Genomic DNA, 19404 nt, shown 5'->3' with positions numbered 1-19404 from the left:
TTTACATCTGCTATTTGTAATCGATAGTTAGCTGTTTCTCACATCACTCTTCTGAAGCTCAATCTCAATAACTTTCCATTCTAAAATGAACGAATATACCAAAATAAGGAGAAAATGAATTATTTACAAAAAAGATAGGATTTCTAGAAATAACTACTAAAATTGTTAGCCTCGTATGGAACTGACATCTTTACGTCATGTGAAACAGAGTTCGGTATGAACACTCGATATCTTGTCTTAACAATAGGGAATTTTCAGTTTTGAGCGTGTTTTCTGGAGTTATTGATGTCGTTTCACATAAATATGACATCTAAAGTAGATTTGATTAGGATTGATAATGAACTTCATACGCTTTTTCCAGTATATCGGTACAAAGCTTGTGTTGGATTATGATAGAGTCGCATCTTTCATTCACAAATCAGATTACTTTAAGAATATGATTCATTGTTTTCAGGTGTAATAAAGCATTCCATCACTCCAATTTCGGTTTCTGTCCTCTTTTTTAGGTAGAGTATTCTTAAGATTATTCATGCTAATATTATTTTTAATAGTGTTTTTTGTACCCCATATACACTACAGGCTGTTGACAAAAATGGAGTTTTAGTGCGTGTGTATTCGCGTAAAGGTCTTCTCTCAGAACAAAACCAGGGTTCTTTCGCCCTAAATGTGGCTTGTCATAGTTTACCATTTTACGGGGAATACTTTGGCATTGAGTATCCACTACCCAAAATTGATTTACTTGCAGTCCCTAATATGTGTGGTGGTGCGATGGAAAACTGGGGATTAATAACTTTTCGGCAAGTTGTCTTTTAATACAATAAAACTTGCAATATATTCTCTGGACTTGTATTTTGATGATTATATTTCATCCCGAAGATTCTAGCGAGATTTTCCGGATAGATTTTTCAAAAAAAGTTACATTCGGTCTCAGATTTCTTGTTAAACACTATTTTAACTTATAGCTTTACTCTAGAAATCCGAAAATTCAATAACTCACACTTCTGTACCCATAAACAATCCAAAAAAGATACATTCTGTATACAAAAGCCATCCTTCAAATGATATAAAAGACTTTAGTAAATGAGTTGATATAAACCTTCACATGCTGTCATCCACTATACAACAAGAAACTATATAATCTCCGTTGTTATGTATTTATACCTTATGATTTGAATTGCAACGAAACATACACACTTCATAAACTTCTGATAAACATGACTCTTCCTTCGTAAGCTTTTGTAGATAGTTGTTCAAACTAGTAGTTTAATGACTGGAAAATCAGACTCAGTCACTGGGATAATGCCTCAGCTGACTACTTTCTGTTACCCGTGTCTTCTTACCCTTTCCATTGTCTTCGGTTTCTGGAAACTTTTCTGAGAAATTATCTAGAACTTTCAAGACTTTTTAATGTTCCTAAAGGAGTAGTCAAATAGTGCAATTGATTGATAGGTGGGCTCAAAGGTTGGTTTAAATGGCTGTATTTGATAATCGGTGGACCACTGTTTCCTTCATAAATACTAGACACCTATCAGGTAGAAAATAAGAGCATAGTCGTCATAAAATATTTAGTTGTGATTGGTTTTCTTATCAAATAAAGAATTTTTTTCATTTTGGGAACAAAGACTTTAAAACTGTTGTCAGTTTTAGGGAAACTTATTAGGAGTTCCATCAACAACAAATAATTATCTGAGACCACATTTGTAGAACTGTTTATTGCCAAATTCATACTGTATCCGCATCCGTTGTTGTTTTTACTGGCTCTTGCTACCATACCAAAGCACCAAGAAATTAGCCTACCTACCCGAATAACTCAGTTATTTAATCTTAATAGATAGATATAATCGTCCAAAGATCGAAGTTACCTATCAGAACCATATTCATTCAAAGATTATCATTGTAAAGTGAATAAAAAAACTAGATTTGCACTGTACTGACGATCTTCGTCAGTTGAAGTGGCTGAGGCATATTCTACACAGACCCAACAACCCCTCATCACGATACCAAGTGCTGGCCGACATGGGATTATGTTGACAGAATTGTAAAGATAGGATAAGAAAAACGTGATATCAGTCCATGAAGTAATTGGATGTGGATCCGGATCGCGTCAATAGGTATAGACTATCTGGTTAATATCCCAAGGATAATCATGAGCAACTGTTAGAGACATTTGGGGACGTAGCTCACACTTGGCCTGAAGGGAACAGATCTATTTATTCTTCAGTCAGTCAGTCAGTTACAACGTAGAACTTCGTACGTACGTACATCAGTTCGAGTTGCCATACCACATTAGCACAGAGATGAAGTTGTCGATTCAAATCCCATATTGGTAGAAGTAGTAAGAGTATAAGCATTAATGTGAAAGATTAGGGTTTGAAGATGTTATTGAAGGAGTATAATACAATGAAATAAATTTGGAAAGAGAAAAAGGATACAGACATGAAGAATTCAGATTAGAATTTGGTAGAACACAAGGAGTGGATGCACCTTCGCCATTGCAAACGATTTTGAGCCATGTCATTCAAGGTCTCTAACCATCGGTTGCTATCATCTCGCGAATCCCAACCAGGTAGTCTACACCTACCAACATGGCCCAGTCCAATTGTCAGTGACTTCAAGGATTTATGCCATGTTTTGGTCTGGCCGCCCCTAGCTTTCTTCCAACCTGCTCCTACACCATAAAGCATTGCACGTCGGGGCAGTCAGTGGTTGGGCATACGTAACACATGTCCCAGCCATCTCAACTGATGAAGTTTCGGTACTTCATCGATCGATTTGCCATCCTTACCTAGTACCCGTTTCCTAACATCTGCATTACTTACCCGGTGGTCCCAGGATATACGAGCAATGCGTCGAAGACACCTATGATCGATCTAATTGGTTTTGAGTTTCAATATTACTTTGTGCCTTATTACCTAATGAATTTATTCCTACTTTTCGGACCAGATTTTCTCTGTTTTGTCTTTTCTCACTATCATTGATACTATTCTAACTTCTTTGGAATTTATTTTATTAATTTCATGTCTATCTGTTAATGTCACGTGGTAAGTTGGGGTGATACACACTTTCAATAAGTCACAATTATGAGTGACTAAACTGTGCCTTATTAGTTAATTGTAGTACTGTTAAAACCTGTACTGTAATTTATATTTCAAGTATGTGTAAATTCCAGAAAATCTCACATTTAATTCGTTTTTTTTTATTCTAAAGTTCGCAGTTTTTTACAGATTAGTAAGTAATCGTCTAATATAATTTACTTCTTGTTTAGTGAAAGACTTTTACTAGCTAATCCACACACAATGTCTCCAGCAACAAAAGAAGCTATCACAACCGTAATCAGTCACGAAATAGCCCATATGTGGTTTGGTAATCTCGTCACGATGGAATGGTGGACAGATTTATGGCTTAAGGAAGGATTTGCAGCTTGGATAGAATACTTTTGTTCTGATCACTGTTATCCCGAAATGGATATTTGGGTAAGACATTCCAATAGGACTTTTCATGTATAACACAAAAGTGATATATGCCTATATAGATATACTGGTGAGGACTCCCGTATTAGGACGAAACCACCTTGTTCCACAAAACCTCGTTATATTGTTTGCGCTTTACTTTCATCCGTAGAAGTTTCCACTTTAGTATTCTAAACTAACCTGTTCGTCAACCCAAATTATCCAGGTTATATTAGATGATGCACTTCGTTCACTGGGATTTTATGTAGCACCAATAAATTTCTAAGCCAACACCTTTATCCACATAATTTAAAGAAGTTTTAATATAATCCTCAATAAACATAGCATTAACAATGCGAAGAATCTATTTTAAATGTCTAGTGGTAATCGCTCCTTGTAAGTCAACACATGTTACAACAGGATAATGCTATTACTTTTCTAGACTAGTGGTGAAGTAGTTGTTAGTGCGCCGAATTTTCAACCGTTAGGCCGTGAGTTTGAACATAACTCCACTTAATTGAGTTTGGGGAACCGATTAATGTTCACTATGACGCTTAAACTGTAGCTTAAAGTCAAGTACACGCACCTGTGCTTGTTGAAGAAGCTGCTTTTCTCTCAACTTTCACTAACAGATTAGAATTCAGTAGGTATTTTTATGTTGATTCAGTTTTCATCAATAAAGTTAAAACAACTAAGATTACTGATCATCTTAATTATTTGGAAGTACACGAAATGCTTCCTCAAAACTCATGATTTACATCATTTACATTTAGGAATTTTCCGATAAAAAAAGCCATGACAAAAAGGTTAGAAATCTAAGTAATGGATACTAATAGAGTTATCAGTAGTCACAAATGTAATTTTAATAGATTACTTAATAAAGTGACTCAATAAATACAGTTGCGTCTACCTGCAGTGTTTGCCCAAAGGTTAATGATACTACGCAGTTGCTTAAATCAAAGTTAGTGGATCGGAGTTCAAACTCACAACTCATAGGTTGATAGCCAAGTATTTTAGCCACTAATCCATTGTTTGTTTCATATATGACCTAGGTTTCTTGTTCTGTTCATCTTGTTTCTAGTTACAACTACTGTCAGTATGACTGATACAGATCATCTTCATATGCTTATTCGTGTACTTGTATTAAATTAAGTCAGTAAGGGGTTGTAGAGACTGTTGGATTTCATTAAAGTCATGAACCAGTCTAAGTTAAACCACCGTTATAAACCTGATAGTACTAGACGACCGTTTCGTCCTGGTATGAGACTCCTTGGGAGTACACGTTCATGACCCCACACTGGGGGAGTCATACCCGGGACTCTCACTAATCCATCTCGGATGTGAATCATTTACTTCTCGAAGACAGTGAACGGTGGTCACTCAATGTCGTATGTTGATTGAAGTTAGAGATTAACACTGTTGGACGTCGACTTAGTGGTCTAGAGGTTAGGTGCTCGTGCGCGAGACCAAAGGTCCTGGGTTTAATCCCCACATGCGGGGTTGTGGGTACTCACTTCTGAGGAGTCCTGTACTAGAACGAAACAGCCGTCCAGTGCTTCCAGAATTTCACTGATGGTCTAACTCAGGTCAGTTCGTGATTTCAGTAGATAAAGTCAATTAAACTGAACATTCGGAATATTAATTCAACGAAAGTGGCAATTCAGCGGCGAGAAAATAGTAAACTGAATTTACTGATCAATAATTTAATACATTAATTTTAAGTGAAGACTAATACAACTTGGATACTGCTATCGATTGAATCACCTCAAATCTGTAGTCATAAATTCCTTGGCAAATTGAGGGAACGCAAATCCTCGTATCGTTTAAAAGTTCATATATGCTGTACTTACGCTTGTTAACCCTTGGTGGAGCAAAGGGCACCGACTAGGATACTTCATCGAGCTGTGTCCAAAGCAATCCTTTCCAGTTTTTTCCAGTCAACATTCATCCTTTTCATGTCAGCTCCCAATTCTCAGCGCAATGTGTTCCGTGGTATTCCGATTTTATGTTTTCTTTCAGGATCTAAAGTTAGCGATTGTCTGGTGATACAGTTTGGTGATTTCCACAATATATGTCCTATCCACTTCCAGCGTCTTTTCCTAATTTCCTCTTCAGATAGAAGCTGGTTTGTTTTCTCCCATAGTAAGCTGTTGCTGATGGTATCCAGTGAACGGACATTGAATGTCTTGCGTAGACAACTGTTTATAAATATTTGTACTTTTGTGATGATGGTTGTAGTAGTAATCTGAATTTCAGCTCTGTACAGTAGAACTGTCTTGACATTCGTATTGAAGATTCTCACTTTGATATTGGTTGAGAGACAGTTGTTTTGAGTCCCATATGTTCTTCGACTGTAGGAATGCTGTCCTTGCTTTGCCAATCCTTGCCTTTACATCGGCATCAGATCCTTCACGTTCATCGGTGATGCTGACCAGGTACGTGAACGTTTTCACCTGTTCCAGGGTTTCGCCATGAAGTGTGATTGGGTTGGTGTTCTCCGTGTTGTATGTGAGGGTCTTGCTTTTCCCTTGTGTATGTTGGAACCTACTGTTGCAGTGGCTTCTGCTACACTGACAGTCTTCGCCTGAATTTGTTGGTGTGTATGGGATAGAAGAGCTGGGTGATCTGCGAAGTCCAAATCGTCTAGTTGCGTCCAAGCTGTCTGTTGTATTCTGTGCGTCCCTTCAGATGTCGAGGTCTTCATGATCCAGTCGACCACGATAAGAAAGTGTGAGAGTAGGCAGCCTTGTCTGACACTGGTCTTCATTCAGAGTGCATCTGTTCGGTATTCTTAATGCACAACTTTGAATGTAGTCCTCTCTTTGTTCTCACGTCTTTTATTGAACTTTTTATTGGTGCAGATATGGTCGACTTGGTTTTTTGTAGTGTGATCCGTTGAGGCCCATGTAGCTTTGTGTAGGTGTTTGTAGGGAAATATAGTGTCACCTATAACTATTCTGTTGAATCAACATGAGTTTGCAAATCTGTCATCAATTTGGTGTCCTCCCAGTCGATACTGTCCTGTGACTTCTTAAACAGTGTTGTCCATTCCAACCTTGACGCTTGGGTCTTCCACCAGGATGGTCAGGTCTTTTCCTTGTCACTTTTCTACGATTGACTACAGCCTCTCATAAGACTGATCTTTCTCGTTTTCTTTCCCTTCATTGGTGGGCACATAGCACTGGATAAGATTCATTGTAAGTCCCTCTTTTGTTTTAAAGAATGCACTGATGATTCTGGATCCATGAGATTACCATTCTATGAATGCTTTTCGTGCTTTCTGTACATCAGTGCAACCCCTTGTTTGCAGTAGGTACTTTCTTCTTCACCTCTCTCGAAGCTAATCTATTCTGTGCGGCTTGGGTCGACATGGTTTCATTCCGCCTACTACCAAGTTGTATTTCCCAATTTCCGCGACTATTTGACTGGTGCTCCAAACGTCCCATGTACATATGTTAATTGTTTCTCTGGTTGTTAGAATGAACATCTGTCTCGTGACTTCAGAAGAATATTGGCTTTCACCATGAGGCGTTACGACCCTTCTAAATGAAGATCCTTTAACTCCCAGGATAGAGTTTAAATGATTTTTTGTGATTATCGTTGTTGTTTCCTACGGGGTGGGGTTGTTGACTCCATACCCAACCCTCCTCCTTCATCTGGGTTTGGGGCTGGCAGTAACATACAGCAGAGTTATGCTGTGCTTACCATCTCTTTGAACGTTTCTCATTAACTAATAACTTTTTAAAATGTTTCTTGTTTTCTTTTTCTTCCGTTTACTACTTTAGACACACTTTTCATATAATCGGTTAGCCTCTGCATTACGTCTAGATGCATTATCTAGCTCACATCCGATAGAAGTAAGCTTATTTCATTTTGTAACTCGAGGTTAACAACGTATTTATTTTACTTTTTATGTTTAGATTTGTTCAGAACAATTGAAAACTAATTTACATTCATCGTACACAATAAACACATTTAAAATACTATTGAATTGTTTATAAAAGTGTTCGGAAGACTTCAGTTATTTGGAGTCCTTTCTAAACAGAAATTTTGTGTTTTCTACACCACATGTCAATAAGATCATCTCGGAATAATGAATAAACTAACTAAGTGGTACCTCGCAAGTCATATCTATGACCAAATAGACCAAAATTAACTAAGTAGACAATTTTAGTACGAAAGGATCGTATGACAGTGTCTGGAGTGACAATCATCTACTTATTTCTTCTAGTCGTAGTCGATTCAAAAAGTATATCCGTTCACAGTTAAGTTGTCGACCACTATCTCGAATAGTACCCATGTGTTTCTGGAGTCAATAATTAGTTGAAAAGAACTATTATCAGCGCATAATTGTGGAAGAAGGTCACCTTTATATGTTGTCTGGGCTTGTAATGCATCAAATTTGTAAGTTTTCACCAGGGACCCCTGTTATTTAATTCCATATATGGTTCGAATTTTGAAATCTTTTAGTTACTGTTATCATTCAGACTTTAACTACGAAATCTTAACCTGTTGACACGACTCAGACCGGGAGTTAATGACTTTATGACAGGATTTCATGTCTTGGTTTGACTAGGCGTAGCTTTTTTCCAGCCTACTCCTGTACCAATCAACATGGATCATTGGAAGGTTGGTGGGTGGCTGCTAGACATGTATAGCACATTCCTTCCCTCACTAGTCGGAGAAGATTAGCAGCCTCATCAACTATTTCCCTATTATTACCCTAGTACTATAACTCCAATTACAGCACTAATCATCTGGCTGTTTCACTATACGCGACTACCACTGCAGAGACATCTATGATCAAATACTTTTAACTTACTCAAAATACTTACTCTCAGAGACCATGTTTCAGAGTTATAAAGTAAGATAGAGTGTAATTTTTCGCAATATATTTAACCTTTGATAAGCAAGTTAACATCTTATTTTCACCGCTCATGGCACTAGTTTGCATTACATCTGTCTAAAATGAGTATTTCACAAATTAACTTGCTCTAATGATATATTAGTTTTGTTTCTCCAATGTTTTAATCAGTTTCATAACATTTACAGATCGGAAACCTCCGATCAAAACAACAGATACTTACTTACTTACTTACTTACTTACTTACTTACTTACTTACTTACGCCTGTTACCCCTCGTCGAGGAGCATAGGCCGCTCACCAGCATTCTCCATCCAACTCTGTCCTGAGCCTTCCTTTCCAGTTCCTTCCAGTTGCTATTCATCCTTTTCATATCTGCTTCTATTTCCCGGCGTAGTGTGTTCTTTGGCCTTCCTCTTTTCCGCTTCCCTTCCGGATTCCAAGTTAGGGATTACCTTGTAATGCACATTGGTGATTTTCTTAATGTATGTCCGATCCACTTCCAACGTCTTTTCCTAATTTCCTCTTCAGCTGGAAGCTGGTTTGTCCTCTCCCACAGAAGGCTGTTGCTGATAGTATCCGGCCAATGGATGTTGAGTATTTTACGTAGACAACTGTTTATAAATACTTGTACCTTCCTGATGATGGTTGTAGTAGTTCTCCACGTTTCAGCTCCGTACAGTAGGACTGTCTTGACGTTCGTATTAAAGATTCTGACCTTGAAATTGGTTGAGAGTTGTTTTGAGTTCCATATGTTCTTCAATTGTAGAAATGCTGCCCTTGCTTTGCCAATCCTCGCCTTTACATCTGCATCCGATCCTCCTTGTTTATCAACGATGCTCCCCCGTTACGTGAATGTTTCCACCTCTTCCAGAGTTTCGCCATGAAGTGTGATTGGGTTGGTGTTCTCCGTGTTGTATGTGAGAATCTTGCTTTTTCCTTTGTGAATGTGGAGGCCTATCGACGCGGAGGCTGCTGCTACATTTGCTGTCTTCATCTGCATTTGTTCGTGTGTATGAGAGAGGAGGGCCAGGTCATCTGCGAAGTCCAAATCATCTAATTGATTCTGAGAATTCTATTGTATTCCGTATTTCCCCTCAGATGTCGAATTCTTCATAATCCAGTTAATCACTAGAAGGAAGAGGAATGGGGAGAGTAGACAGCCTTGTCTGACTCCGGTCCTTACTGGAAATGCATCTGTCAGCTGTCCTCCATGCACGACTTTGCACTGTAGTTCATCGTATGAGTTTTGGATAATGTTGACAATCTTTTCAGGAACTCCATAGTGTCGAAGAAGTTTCCATAATGTTCTCCTGTCCACACTGTCAAACGCTTTCTCATAGTCAATGAAGTTGACGTATAGTGATGAGTTCCACTCAACTGATTGTTCTACGATGATCCGTAGTGTCGCAATCTGGTCTGTGCACGACCTATCCTTACGGAATCCAGCCTGTTGATCCCTAAGTTCTGCGTCTACTGCGTCTTTCATCCGATTCAGCAGAACTCTGTTGAAGACTTTTCCTGGTACTGATAACAAACTGATGCCTCTGTAGTTCTCACATTTGCTCAGATCGCCTTTCTTTGGTATCTTGATGAGATATCCTTCTTTCCAGTCCATTGGTACTTGTTCCTCTTCCCAAATCTTCTTGAATAGAAGGTGAAGCATGTTTGCAGTTATTTCAATGTCTGACTTCAGTGCTTCTGCTGGTATATTGTCAGGTGCTGCCGCCTTCCCACTTTTGATTTGTCTGATGGCCATCTTGACTTCTTCGATCGTTGGTGGAGTGACAGAATTAGGAAGGTCAGTGTGGGCCGCTTCGATGTTCGGTGGATTCAATGGGGCTGGTCTATTCAGCAGTTCCTCGAAGTATTCTGCCAATCTTTTCCTCTGTTCTTGAATCTCAGTGATTGTCTTTCCTTCTTTGTCCTTGACTGGTCTCTGTGCTTTGCTATATCTCCCTGCCAGTTTCTTCGTTGTATCATGTAGTTGTTTCATATTCTCTTCTCTTGCAGCTTTTTCTGCCGTCGTTGCTACTTCTCCCATGTATTTCTGCTTGTCAGCTTTAATGCTTTTCTTCACTTCCCTGTTTGCTTCTGCGTAGTCTGCTTGTGCTTTGACTTTCTCTGCTCGTGTTTGGCTGTTGTTAATTGCTAGTTTCTTTTTCTTCCTTTCTTGAATCTTGTCCAGGGTTGCCACAGAGGTCCATTCCTTGTGATGATTCTTCTTAGGACCAAGAACCTCCTGACACGTTGAAGTTAGTGCTTCTTTTATCCCTTTCCAGTTGTCCTCCAAAGTAGTTTTTTGTTCTTTCAGTAGATCCTGTAGAGCTTGGAACCTGTTGTTGAGAGTTATCTTGAATTCGTTGAGTTTGTCAGTATCTCGAAGGAAGGCTGTATTGAACCTTTGTAGTGCTGTTTGTCCAGTTGTCCAGTCTTTCTTTAGCTTCAGTCTCATCTTGGCAATAACCAGGTGGTGATCTGAAGCTATGTTAGCTCCTCTCCGGGTTCTCACATCTTCCATTGATCTTCGGAATTTTTTGTTGATACAGATGTGATCTATCTGGTTTTCTGTGGTTTGGTCCGGTGAGATCCATGTAGCTTTGTGTATGTTTTTGTGTGGGAATATTGTGCCGCCTATAACCAATTTGTTGAATGCACATAGGTTTGTAAGTCTCTCTCCATTTTCGTTTCTCTCTCCTAGTCCATTTCGTCCAATTATATCTTCATATCCTGTGTTGTCCACTCCAACTTTAGCATTTAGATCTCCCATCAGGATGGTGAGGTCCTTTCGTGAGCACTTCTCTATAATTGATTGCAGCCTTTCATAGAACTGATCTTTATCATCGTCGTTGCTATCATTGGTGGGTGCATAACATTGGATAATGTTCATTGTGATCCCTTGCTTCTTTGTCCTGAATGATGCTTTGATTATCCTGGGTTCATGAGATTCCCATCCCACAAGTGCATTTCGTGGTTCTTTGGACAGCATTAGAGAACTCCCCTGAGTGTGTGAAGCATTTTCCCCTTCGTGACCGGAGTACAGCAGCATCTCTCCTGTACCTAGCCTTTGTTGTCCAGTTTGTGTCCAATGGGTTTCACTGATTCCGAGTACTGCCAAGTTGTATCTCCTCATTTCCATTGCTATTTGGCAGGTCTTTCCTGTCTCCCACATTGTCCGGACGTTCCATGTACCTATAAAGAGTGTTGCTCTGGTTGTTAGAAGGTGCATCGGTCTCGTGACTTCCGAAGAATTTCGGCTTTCATCATGAGACGTCATAATTATTCCTTCAACTCCCAGGGCAGAGTTTAAATGGTTTGAATTATTTTTTCTGGTTAGCGTTTTTTTAGCGAGTTAGCTTTTCTACGGGATGGGGTCGCTAACCCCATGCCCAACCCTCCTCCTTTGTGTGGGCTTGGGACCAGCAGTAACTCTAGAAGAGCTACAGGCGGAGTTAAAACAACAGATACATTACTTATATTTTCAGAGCTTATTTTGTTACTTTTATCACTTTTCCTAAGAAAATAAACTAGAAAACAAGTCAATGGTAAGACTGTACTTAATACGGTCTAGGCATACAATCGCACAAGAATCCTCTGATTAAGGTTTTAGTTCACATAAAAAGAGACTGACGACCGAAGCTCCCCTACACATATGCCCCTGAATACCCTGGTACGGCCGAGGGTGGGGAGAGTCCGTTCTCCCTCTCGAAATACTTTCACATGGCCACGTGCATACAACCACTTCCAGGGAAGTCCTACTCAGTGCACCCTCGCGGCGGGTGTGTTGTTTTCGAAATGGAGAGGACGAAAAGCGAATGTCTGGTGCTTTACCCGGGTTGGTGGACACGGAAAGTCTACATAGGGAAGTTGGAAAACCCTGATTCAGCATATTGGCAAATCCATACAGAATCAGTAGGAAAGACAGAGTGCGATTAGCTGCCCCATGGCCACAAATAATTAACAAGTCAACCTGAACTCATTATATTGTACTGATTTTAATCCATCGCTCATTATATGAACAACAACGATTACCTTCAATTGTTATAACCGGTTGGTTTATCTGAGTATATGATACACGATCAGCTTGGTCCAGACTTATCTTCATTTTATGCATGGTGTGACATGTTTGGCTCATATCATCTATAAAATTGTTTTCGTCAAATATCAATAATCGGTCGATATATAGTCAATGAAATTTTTCTCACATCAGATCCACTTACACACATACAACAGTTGTTATTCAAGCCAAGTGTCTCATACGTACTACAACAAATCTCACCTTCAACATTGTTAATATAACTGGATGATCTGCTTAATTTACAGGTAACCTGTGAGCTCTGTACTTACATCTGATTAATTTCATGTTTGATCATATTTTCTTGAAAAATATTGAACCAGATTGCCAAGGGAAACGCTGGATTTACCTTAAGTTCAGTTGCTGAGATTTTTACAAATATGATTTTTCTTCCTTAATGTCTTATATTAACTTGGCCGCCAATTACTGTGAAACTATTCGCTCAAATTTAGACGAAAGTTCTTATAAACTGACTTTGGTTAGTTCTAGCCATTTTTTTCTGGACTACAACAATCAGGTTACTTGTAGTATTGATTAATTTACTAGTTTTTGTAAAATTTTAATTTCAGGTGGAAGTTTCCAATCCAAATGAAATTAACGAGATTTTCGATACAATATCTTATTGTAAAGGTGCTAGTCTTATAAACATGCTGCATGGATATTTAGGTGGTAGTATGTTTCGTTCAGGATTATCATTTTACCTTAGAAAATATGCTTATGCTAATGCAGTTACAGATGATCTTTGGTTCGCCTTCGCCTCATCTTGTGGCATGGATGTCGGTAGTTTAATGCGTCCATGGACCCTGAATATTGGATTTCCAGTTTTATCTGTCTTACTTGTTAGTGTAAATAACACTTCTTTAGAAGTACAATTATCACAAGACCAATATAAACTTCAATCAAAATGTACACGAGGTAAGTCACAACGTATATATTTACTGCAATAACTAGTTGTTACGAAAAAAGTAATCATAGCATGCAACAGTATCATTTAACTAGATTTCATATACCAGTGTTTTATAACATTAGGATGTAAAACCAAAACTATATCAACATTCTGTGCACTAATTGTGTAATTGAATCAACAATCAACTTGCGGTGATCATCGAAAAAAATTTCCATTGATCAGAGACTTTGAATGACACGGCTTAAAGTCGTTTGGAATGGCACAGGTGCATTCACTCTTTGTTTTTCCTTTGGCCCTCAGTTTCTAGATTCCTTATAGAGTTTTCTATTTCAATAATTGACATCTTAGATACCTAATCTTTTATATTTATATTGGTCTTGTACGACGTTTACTGCTCTGGGATTCTATTTGACAATTTCATTTCTCTATTCTATTGGGGTGTGGCAACTTGAATCGATGTACACGTGTTTCAAGATCTGGGTGGCGTTTGACTGACTGAATACTACTTGAGCTGTCACAATTTTTCTTATTCCAGCTTCATAGTAGGTTCTAATAGATTACAATTGTTTTTTTATCACTGATGTTTTCACTAAAAACATATATATATATATATGCTTATCTTGGTTGATTTTCCTTAATAGACGCTAAACTCTGGCCTGTACCAATATCCTTAACCTGTTCTTCAAAAGACAGAAAACATTCATTCGTATTTAAACATGTTCTAAGGACAACATCAGAATTAGTAGATATACCTCTTGCTTGGATCACGACTACTAATCCTGACGATTATGTGATACGGGCCAATGCAGACGCAACAGGATTTTATCATGTAAGATATGATTCCAAGCAAATGAACAATTTAGTGGATGATATGAAGTTAGGTGGATGGAGCACTTCTAGTCGCTTCGTATTCATTAATGATGGATTCGCATTAGTAAGCGATTTTTGCTTTATACGTTTGACTTTACTGATGATTTTCTGTTTTGATGTTAGATTTTTGTTTGGAGGCATTCGCAAGCATGCCCTGAATCCTATATTTCGCTCTAGTTTGCTGTCTTCAAAAAGATGTATTTGAAATTCTGAGGGACTTACTTATTCTGCCCTTGCAGTAGAAGAATCCCTCTACTGGGGATAAAACTTTAAAAAACTACTTAAGTAATGTGTTTTGTAAAAGTAAAACAAATGACGTTCTACAAAACACTGAAACTAACTTTCACTGTTCCACGTTTTGTAGTTAGTTGTAAATTTAGTGACTGACTTGTGAGTTTTTTTTACCAAATATACTTGAGAAAATATGTCTCCGCAATTTGCCCAAATCAGCCACAAGCCAGGTTTATTCAACTAAAAACTGTCTAGTGGAAGTTTAAATCCTTGATCCTTGATTTAACACAAAGCCCTTACAACAGTGAGCACTACTTAACATCAGAATTTACAGTAATCTATATAAAATAACATTTTAGGGAGTAGGAGGAAAATAAAATCCCAAAGGCAATGATTTGTTATAGTTCCATAAAGGTACATTGCTGAAGTGCTATCAGTCCTAGTTTTAGTGTTTATGTTTATAAAATTACTTGATGTATTAAGTTAGAAAGTAGATATCCGCAACATTTACTATTTTCGATCTTAGAACTACCTCTTAGTACTGAAATTATCACGGAGGAAATCATAGTGTATCTTCAGACGTGCCATAATAAATAACTTTGCTTTTCGCCCTTCAAACTAGATGCTCAAATGAGCAAACTAATAGATTTTGAGGTTTTTGTAATACTGGAAGCAAAGCATATTCAAATGACATATCAGATGCATGCATCATCACACAGACGGTGAAAATCAGAAAAATCAAATTATCCTTGCTTAAATTAGTCTTGCTTCATATGTGCAGTATAATTCACTTTCTTTCATTAAGTCATACCTTCAAATAACACTAGAACTGACCAACAGGCACCACTGAATCGCAGCTCTTCTCGTGGTAACTCACCCACCATAGTTTTTTCCGATTTCCATAGAAGTATAAACCTTCAACCATCCTAAAATTCAGTACAAAAAATGTTTTCAATTTCATTCTTATCAACCTCATGTAAGTACTATAAAATTCAAAAGTGAAACGTTTACGAAAACTATTCATCAACCACCAAAATATCACTCTAGTAGTCTGTAGTTTATCATACAGCCCCCAAATGCCCTGGTAAGGCCGAGAGTGGGGAGGGCCCGCCCTCTCGAAATGCTCTCACATGGCCACGCGTATACAGCCTCTGCCAGGAAAGTCCTACTCACTGCCTTATCGTATGGGGGGGGTTTACGAAATGGAGAGGACGAAAGGCGAATGTCTGGTGCTTTAACCGGGTCGGTGGACACGGAAAGTCCACCTAGGGGAGTTGGAAAACCCTGATTCCAAACCAATGGTGCACATGGGCTCCAGTATCCTGAGGGAACAAATGGCGTGTGAACCAATTGTTAGTCACCGGCTACCATGGGACTGCATCTCCTCACGATGCTCCACTGCCTTATGGACCAGACCTTCAGGTCGAAGGCTCCGGGTGTGGCCCCCTAAGAAAACCACCTGCTTCGGTCTGGGCACCTGGGCAGTATCATAGCCCTCACACAATTAAATGAAATAACACTTTTTGTGTGGCGCATATTTATCTGGTGCTTCCTTGTACCAATATTTATGTGTTCAAATAAGTAATAAATAAATAAATAAATACAGCCATACCTAATGCCTGTTCAATATCGACATTTTATGTCACTGTCTTAGCGAAGAATGTTCCCAGTGATACGCTAAAATGTATAGTTTATTCAGTTAAATAAAAGTAACCACCAGTAACTATTTTGATTCATAAGTCAAATAGAGGATCATCAGTCCAGGCATGTACATTAGAAAGGATAACCACTTTGTTTGCTACCACTATTTTTGATAGTTTAAAACGGTTTCGTTAGCTCGTAAAATTTCTAATCATCATTGTTGTGTTTCTCCATAATTTTTTTAGAACTGGGATTCAGTGCTCTCCACACACTAGTATTGTTTGATAATTTTCAAATTTTCAGTATCCTTTGTTCATAAAACACGTAAACCTATAGAAGTTGACAGGAATCCGGTTCTTTCCAAGTTACTTAACAAAAGTTCCTCTTATTTTTTTTGTATAAATTTAGTCTCTATGTTACAGAAATACTGTGGTATAAATCATTGGTAAACATATGCTATGTTTCCTTCTTTCATCAATTAACTGGTGCTATATTCACTACAAACTATTCCTCCAATTAACTTGTATACTTTTACTTGTTACCAGTTCGTAGAAGTATTATTATTTTTCTCATTAACATTTTTGTAGGCTAAGGCTGGTTACATTAGTGTTTACGATTGGCTTATACTTTTGCCTACATTAATGGAAAACGAAAATGATTACTCTGTGTGGCGTGGTGTTCTAGATGGTCTTAATACTTATATCAAGAGAATAATACAATCGAGTGACATTCCTTCCTCACTCTATAATAGTTTCCTATTAAAATTAGTATATCCAGTAATAAATAAATTGGGTAAGTCATCAGAAAGAAATTTTTCTCTGTATTGAGATTTGCGTTTATTACTGTAATCGCTTTAACTATTATTTTGTGTGATAATCAGAAGGTTTTGCACACATAATATCAAGCTGTTTGATGACAATCATTCCTATAAGAGTGGAGAATACAATGTGATTAAATTTCAGATATGTGAAAGTAATTTCAGGTTCGTTTTAGGACACCTAAACATTTTTTGTTAAAATATGTCACTAGGTTTTCCAATATTTGCCGAAAATAAGAAGAGCGGAGTCCAACTACGCTTTATTTCGATAAACAGTAGTCAACTAGATGATGTGAACTCTTGATATGTGCGATAATCATGATCACTAGTTGGAGACGTTTGGCGACATTGCTTAGAATCAGTGATAGTTGCATAGGGCTGTGCATTTCTCATCTCTCTCTTGATTCTGAGTTTTATTATTACTTAGCCCCCTAATGCCCTGGTACGGCCAAGGGTGGGGAGAGTCCGTTCTCCCTCTCGAAATACTCTCACATGACCCCGTACATACAACCACTTCTAGGGAAGTCCTACTCACTGCGTCCTCGCGGCGGGTGTGTTGTTTACGAAATGGAGAAGACAGAAAGCGAACTCATTTATACTTTTCAAAAAAATATTCTCTGTTTGTTGTTTTTGCTCCTGTTAATATTATTATTGTTATTCCGAAATCATTTACAATTTATTTTGTCAATTTTCTGTCGTCTTATTGATGTGGTATGGGAACTTAATTTTATTTATAAGTGTAGCTAATTCAACGATTATGATGGATTAAGCGAAAGTGGTTATAAAACATAAATTATAAGAACTTGACATAGATGAATATCTATTTATTCCTTCTCAGCAATTTAATTGTATTTATACTTTATCATAACAAACGTGATCCGAGTTTCAAGTTATTAGATTAGATATCTGTAAAAAAATTCAGTGATGAATGCGTTAAAACTCTGCTTGTAGCTCTTCTAGGACTGTTACCGGTCCCTAGCCCGGCTAAAGGAGGAGGGTTGAGCATGGGAGTCGGAAACCCCATCCCGCAGAAGAAAATCTTGTTAAAATACGCCAACCAGATTAAACAAACTAAACCATTCAAATTCTGCCCTCCGAGTTGAAGGAAGAATTATGACGTCTCAGGATAAAAGTCGAGATTTTTCGGAAGTCACGAGACCGACGCCTCTTCTAACAACCGAAGCAATAATTTTTATAGGTATATGAATCATCCGGACAATGTGGGCGACGGAAAGGACCAGTCAAATAGCGATGAAAATGAGGAGATACAAATTGGTAGTACTTGGAATCAGCGATACTCATTGGACACAAGCTGGACAAAAAAGGTTAGATATGGGAGAGATGCTACTGTACTCCGGTCACAAAGAGGGAAATGCTCCACACACTCAGGGGAGTTCTCTAATGCTGTCCAGAGAAGCACGAAATGCACTTGTGGGATGGGAATCTCACGGATCCAGAATCATCAAAACATCATTCAAAACAAAGAAGAAGGGGATCACAATGAATGTTATCCAATCAGTTCTACGCGAGGCTGCAACCAATCATGGCTAAGTGCTCAAGAAAGGACCTCACTATCCTGATGGGAGGTCTAAATGCTAAAGTCGGAGTAGACAACACCGGATATGAAGATATAATTGGACGACATGGACTACGAAAGAGAAATGAAAATGGGGAGAGATTTGCAAATCTATGTGCATTCAATAAATTGATTATATTTTCATGGTTGAAATCATGAGTCAATTGAAGCTAAACCACCATGGAAAACCTGGAAGCACTGGAAGGCCGTTTCGTCCTATTATGGGACTCCTCAGCAGTGCGCATCCACGGTCCCACACCCACGAGTTTCGAACCCAGGACCTACCAGCTTCGTGACACTATATTTCCATACAAATGCAATCTCAAAGCTACATGGATCTCGCCGGACCACACCACAGAGAACCAGATAGATCATATTTGCATCAACAAAAAATTCAGAAAGACAATGGAAGATGTAAGAACCAGGAGATGAGCTAACATAGCTTCAGATCACCGTCTACGTGGTTGTGGACAAGATGAAACTTAAGCTAAAGAAACACTGAACTACTGGAGGAACAGCATTACAACGTTTCAATTCAGCCTTCCTTCGAGATACTAACAAACTCAACAAATTCAAGATAACCCTCAATAACAGGTTCCAAGCTATACAGGATCTACTGAAAGAACAACAAACTACGATGGAGATCAACTGGAAAGGGATTAATGAAGCACTAAATTCAACGTGTCAGGAGGTTCTGGGTCCTAAGAAACATCATCATCTATGGGAACCCTGGACAAGATTGAAGAAAGGAAGAACAAGAAAACAGGAATTAGTAACAGTCGAACATGAGCAGAGAAAGTCAAGGCGCAGGCAGACTGCACAGAAGCAATCAAGCAAAAGAAGAAGAACACTAAAGCCGACAAACAGAAATACATGGGAGAAGTAGCAACGACGGCGGAAAAGGCTGCAAGAGAAGGGAATATGATACAACGAAGAAACTGGCAGGGAGATATAGCAAAGCAGAGAGACCAGTCA

The 19404-nt window shown here is 38.4% G+C and overlaps 1 protein-coding gene across 1 annotated transcript in view; it reads left to right on the top strand.

Moving 5' to 3' along the window:
- Smp_091470 (cytosol alanyl aminopeptidase (M01 family)) overlaps nt 1-19404 on the top strand; it is a 33265-nt gene that overhangs the window by 4380 nt on the left and 9481 nt on the right. Inside the window, exons 7-12 of the mRNA XM_018794799.1 lie at nt 580-755; nt 3266-3473; nt 7235-7306; nt 12957-13302; nt 13936-14228; nt 16624-16828. Of these exons, the coding sequence (XP_018649175.1) occupies nt 580-755; nt 3266-3473; nt 7235-7306; nt 12957-13302; nt 13936-14228; nt 16624-16828 (1300 nt within the window). The remainder of the gene's footprint in view (nt 1-579; nt 756-3265; nt 3474-7234; nt 7307-12956; nt 13303-13935; nt 14229-16623; nt 16829-19404) is intronic.

This window comes from Schistosoma mansoni, chromosome 1, assembly GCF_000237925.1.
Source record: "Schistosoma mansoni strain Puerto Rico chromosome 1, complete genome".
Classification (NCBI taxonomy): Eukaryota; Metazoa; Platyhelminthes; class Trematoda; order Strigeidida; family Schistosomatidae; genus Schistosoma; species Schistosoma mansoni.
The sequence above is the reverse complement of the archived record's forward strand: the minus strand, read 5'-3'. Positions and strand labels throughout refer to the sequence as shown.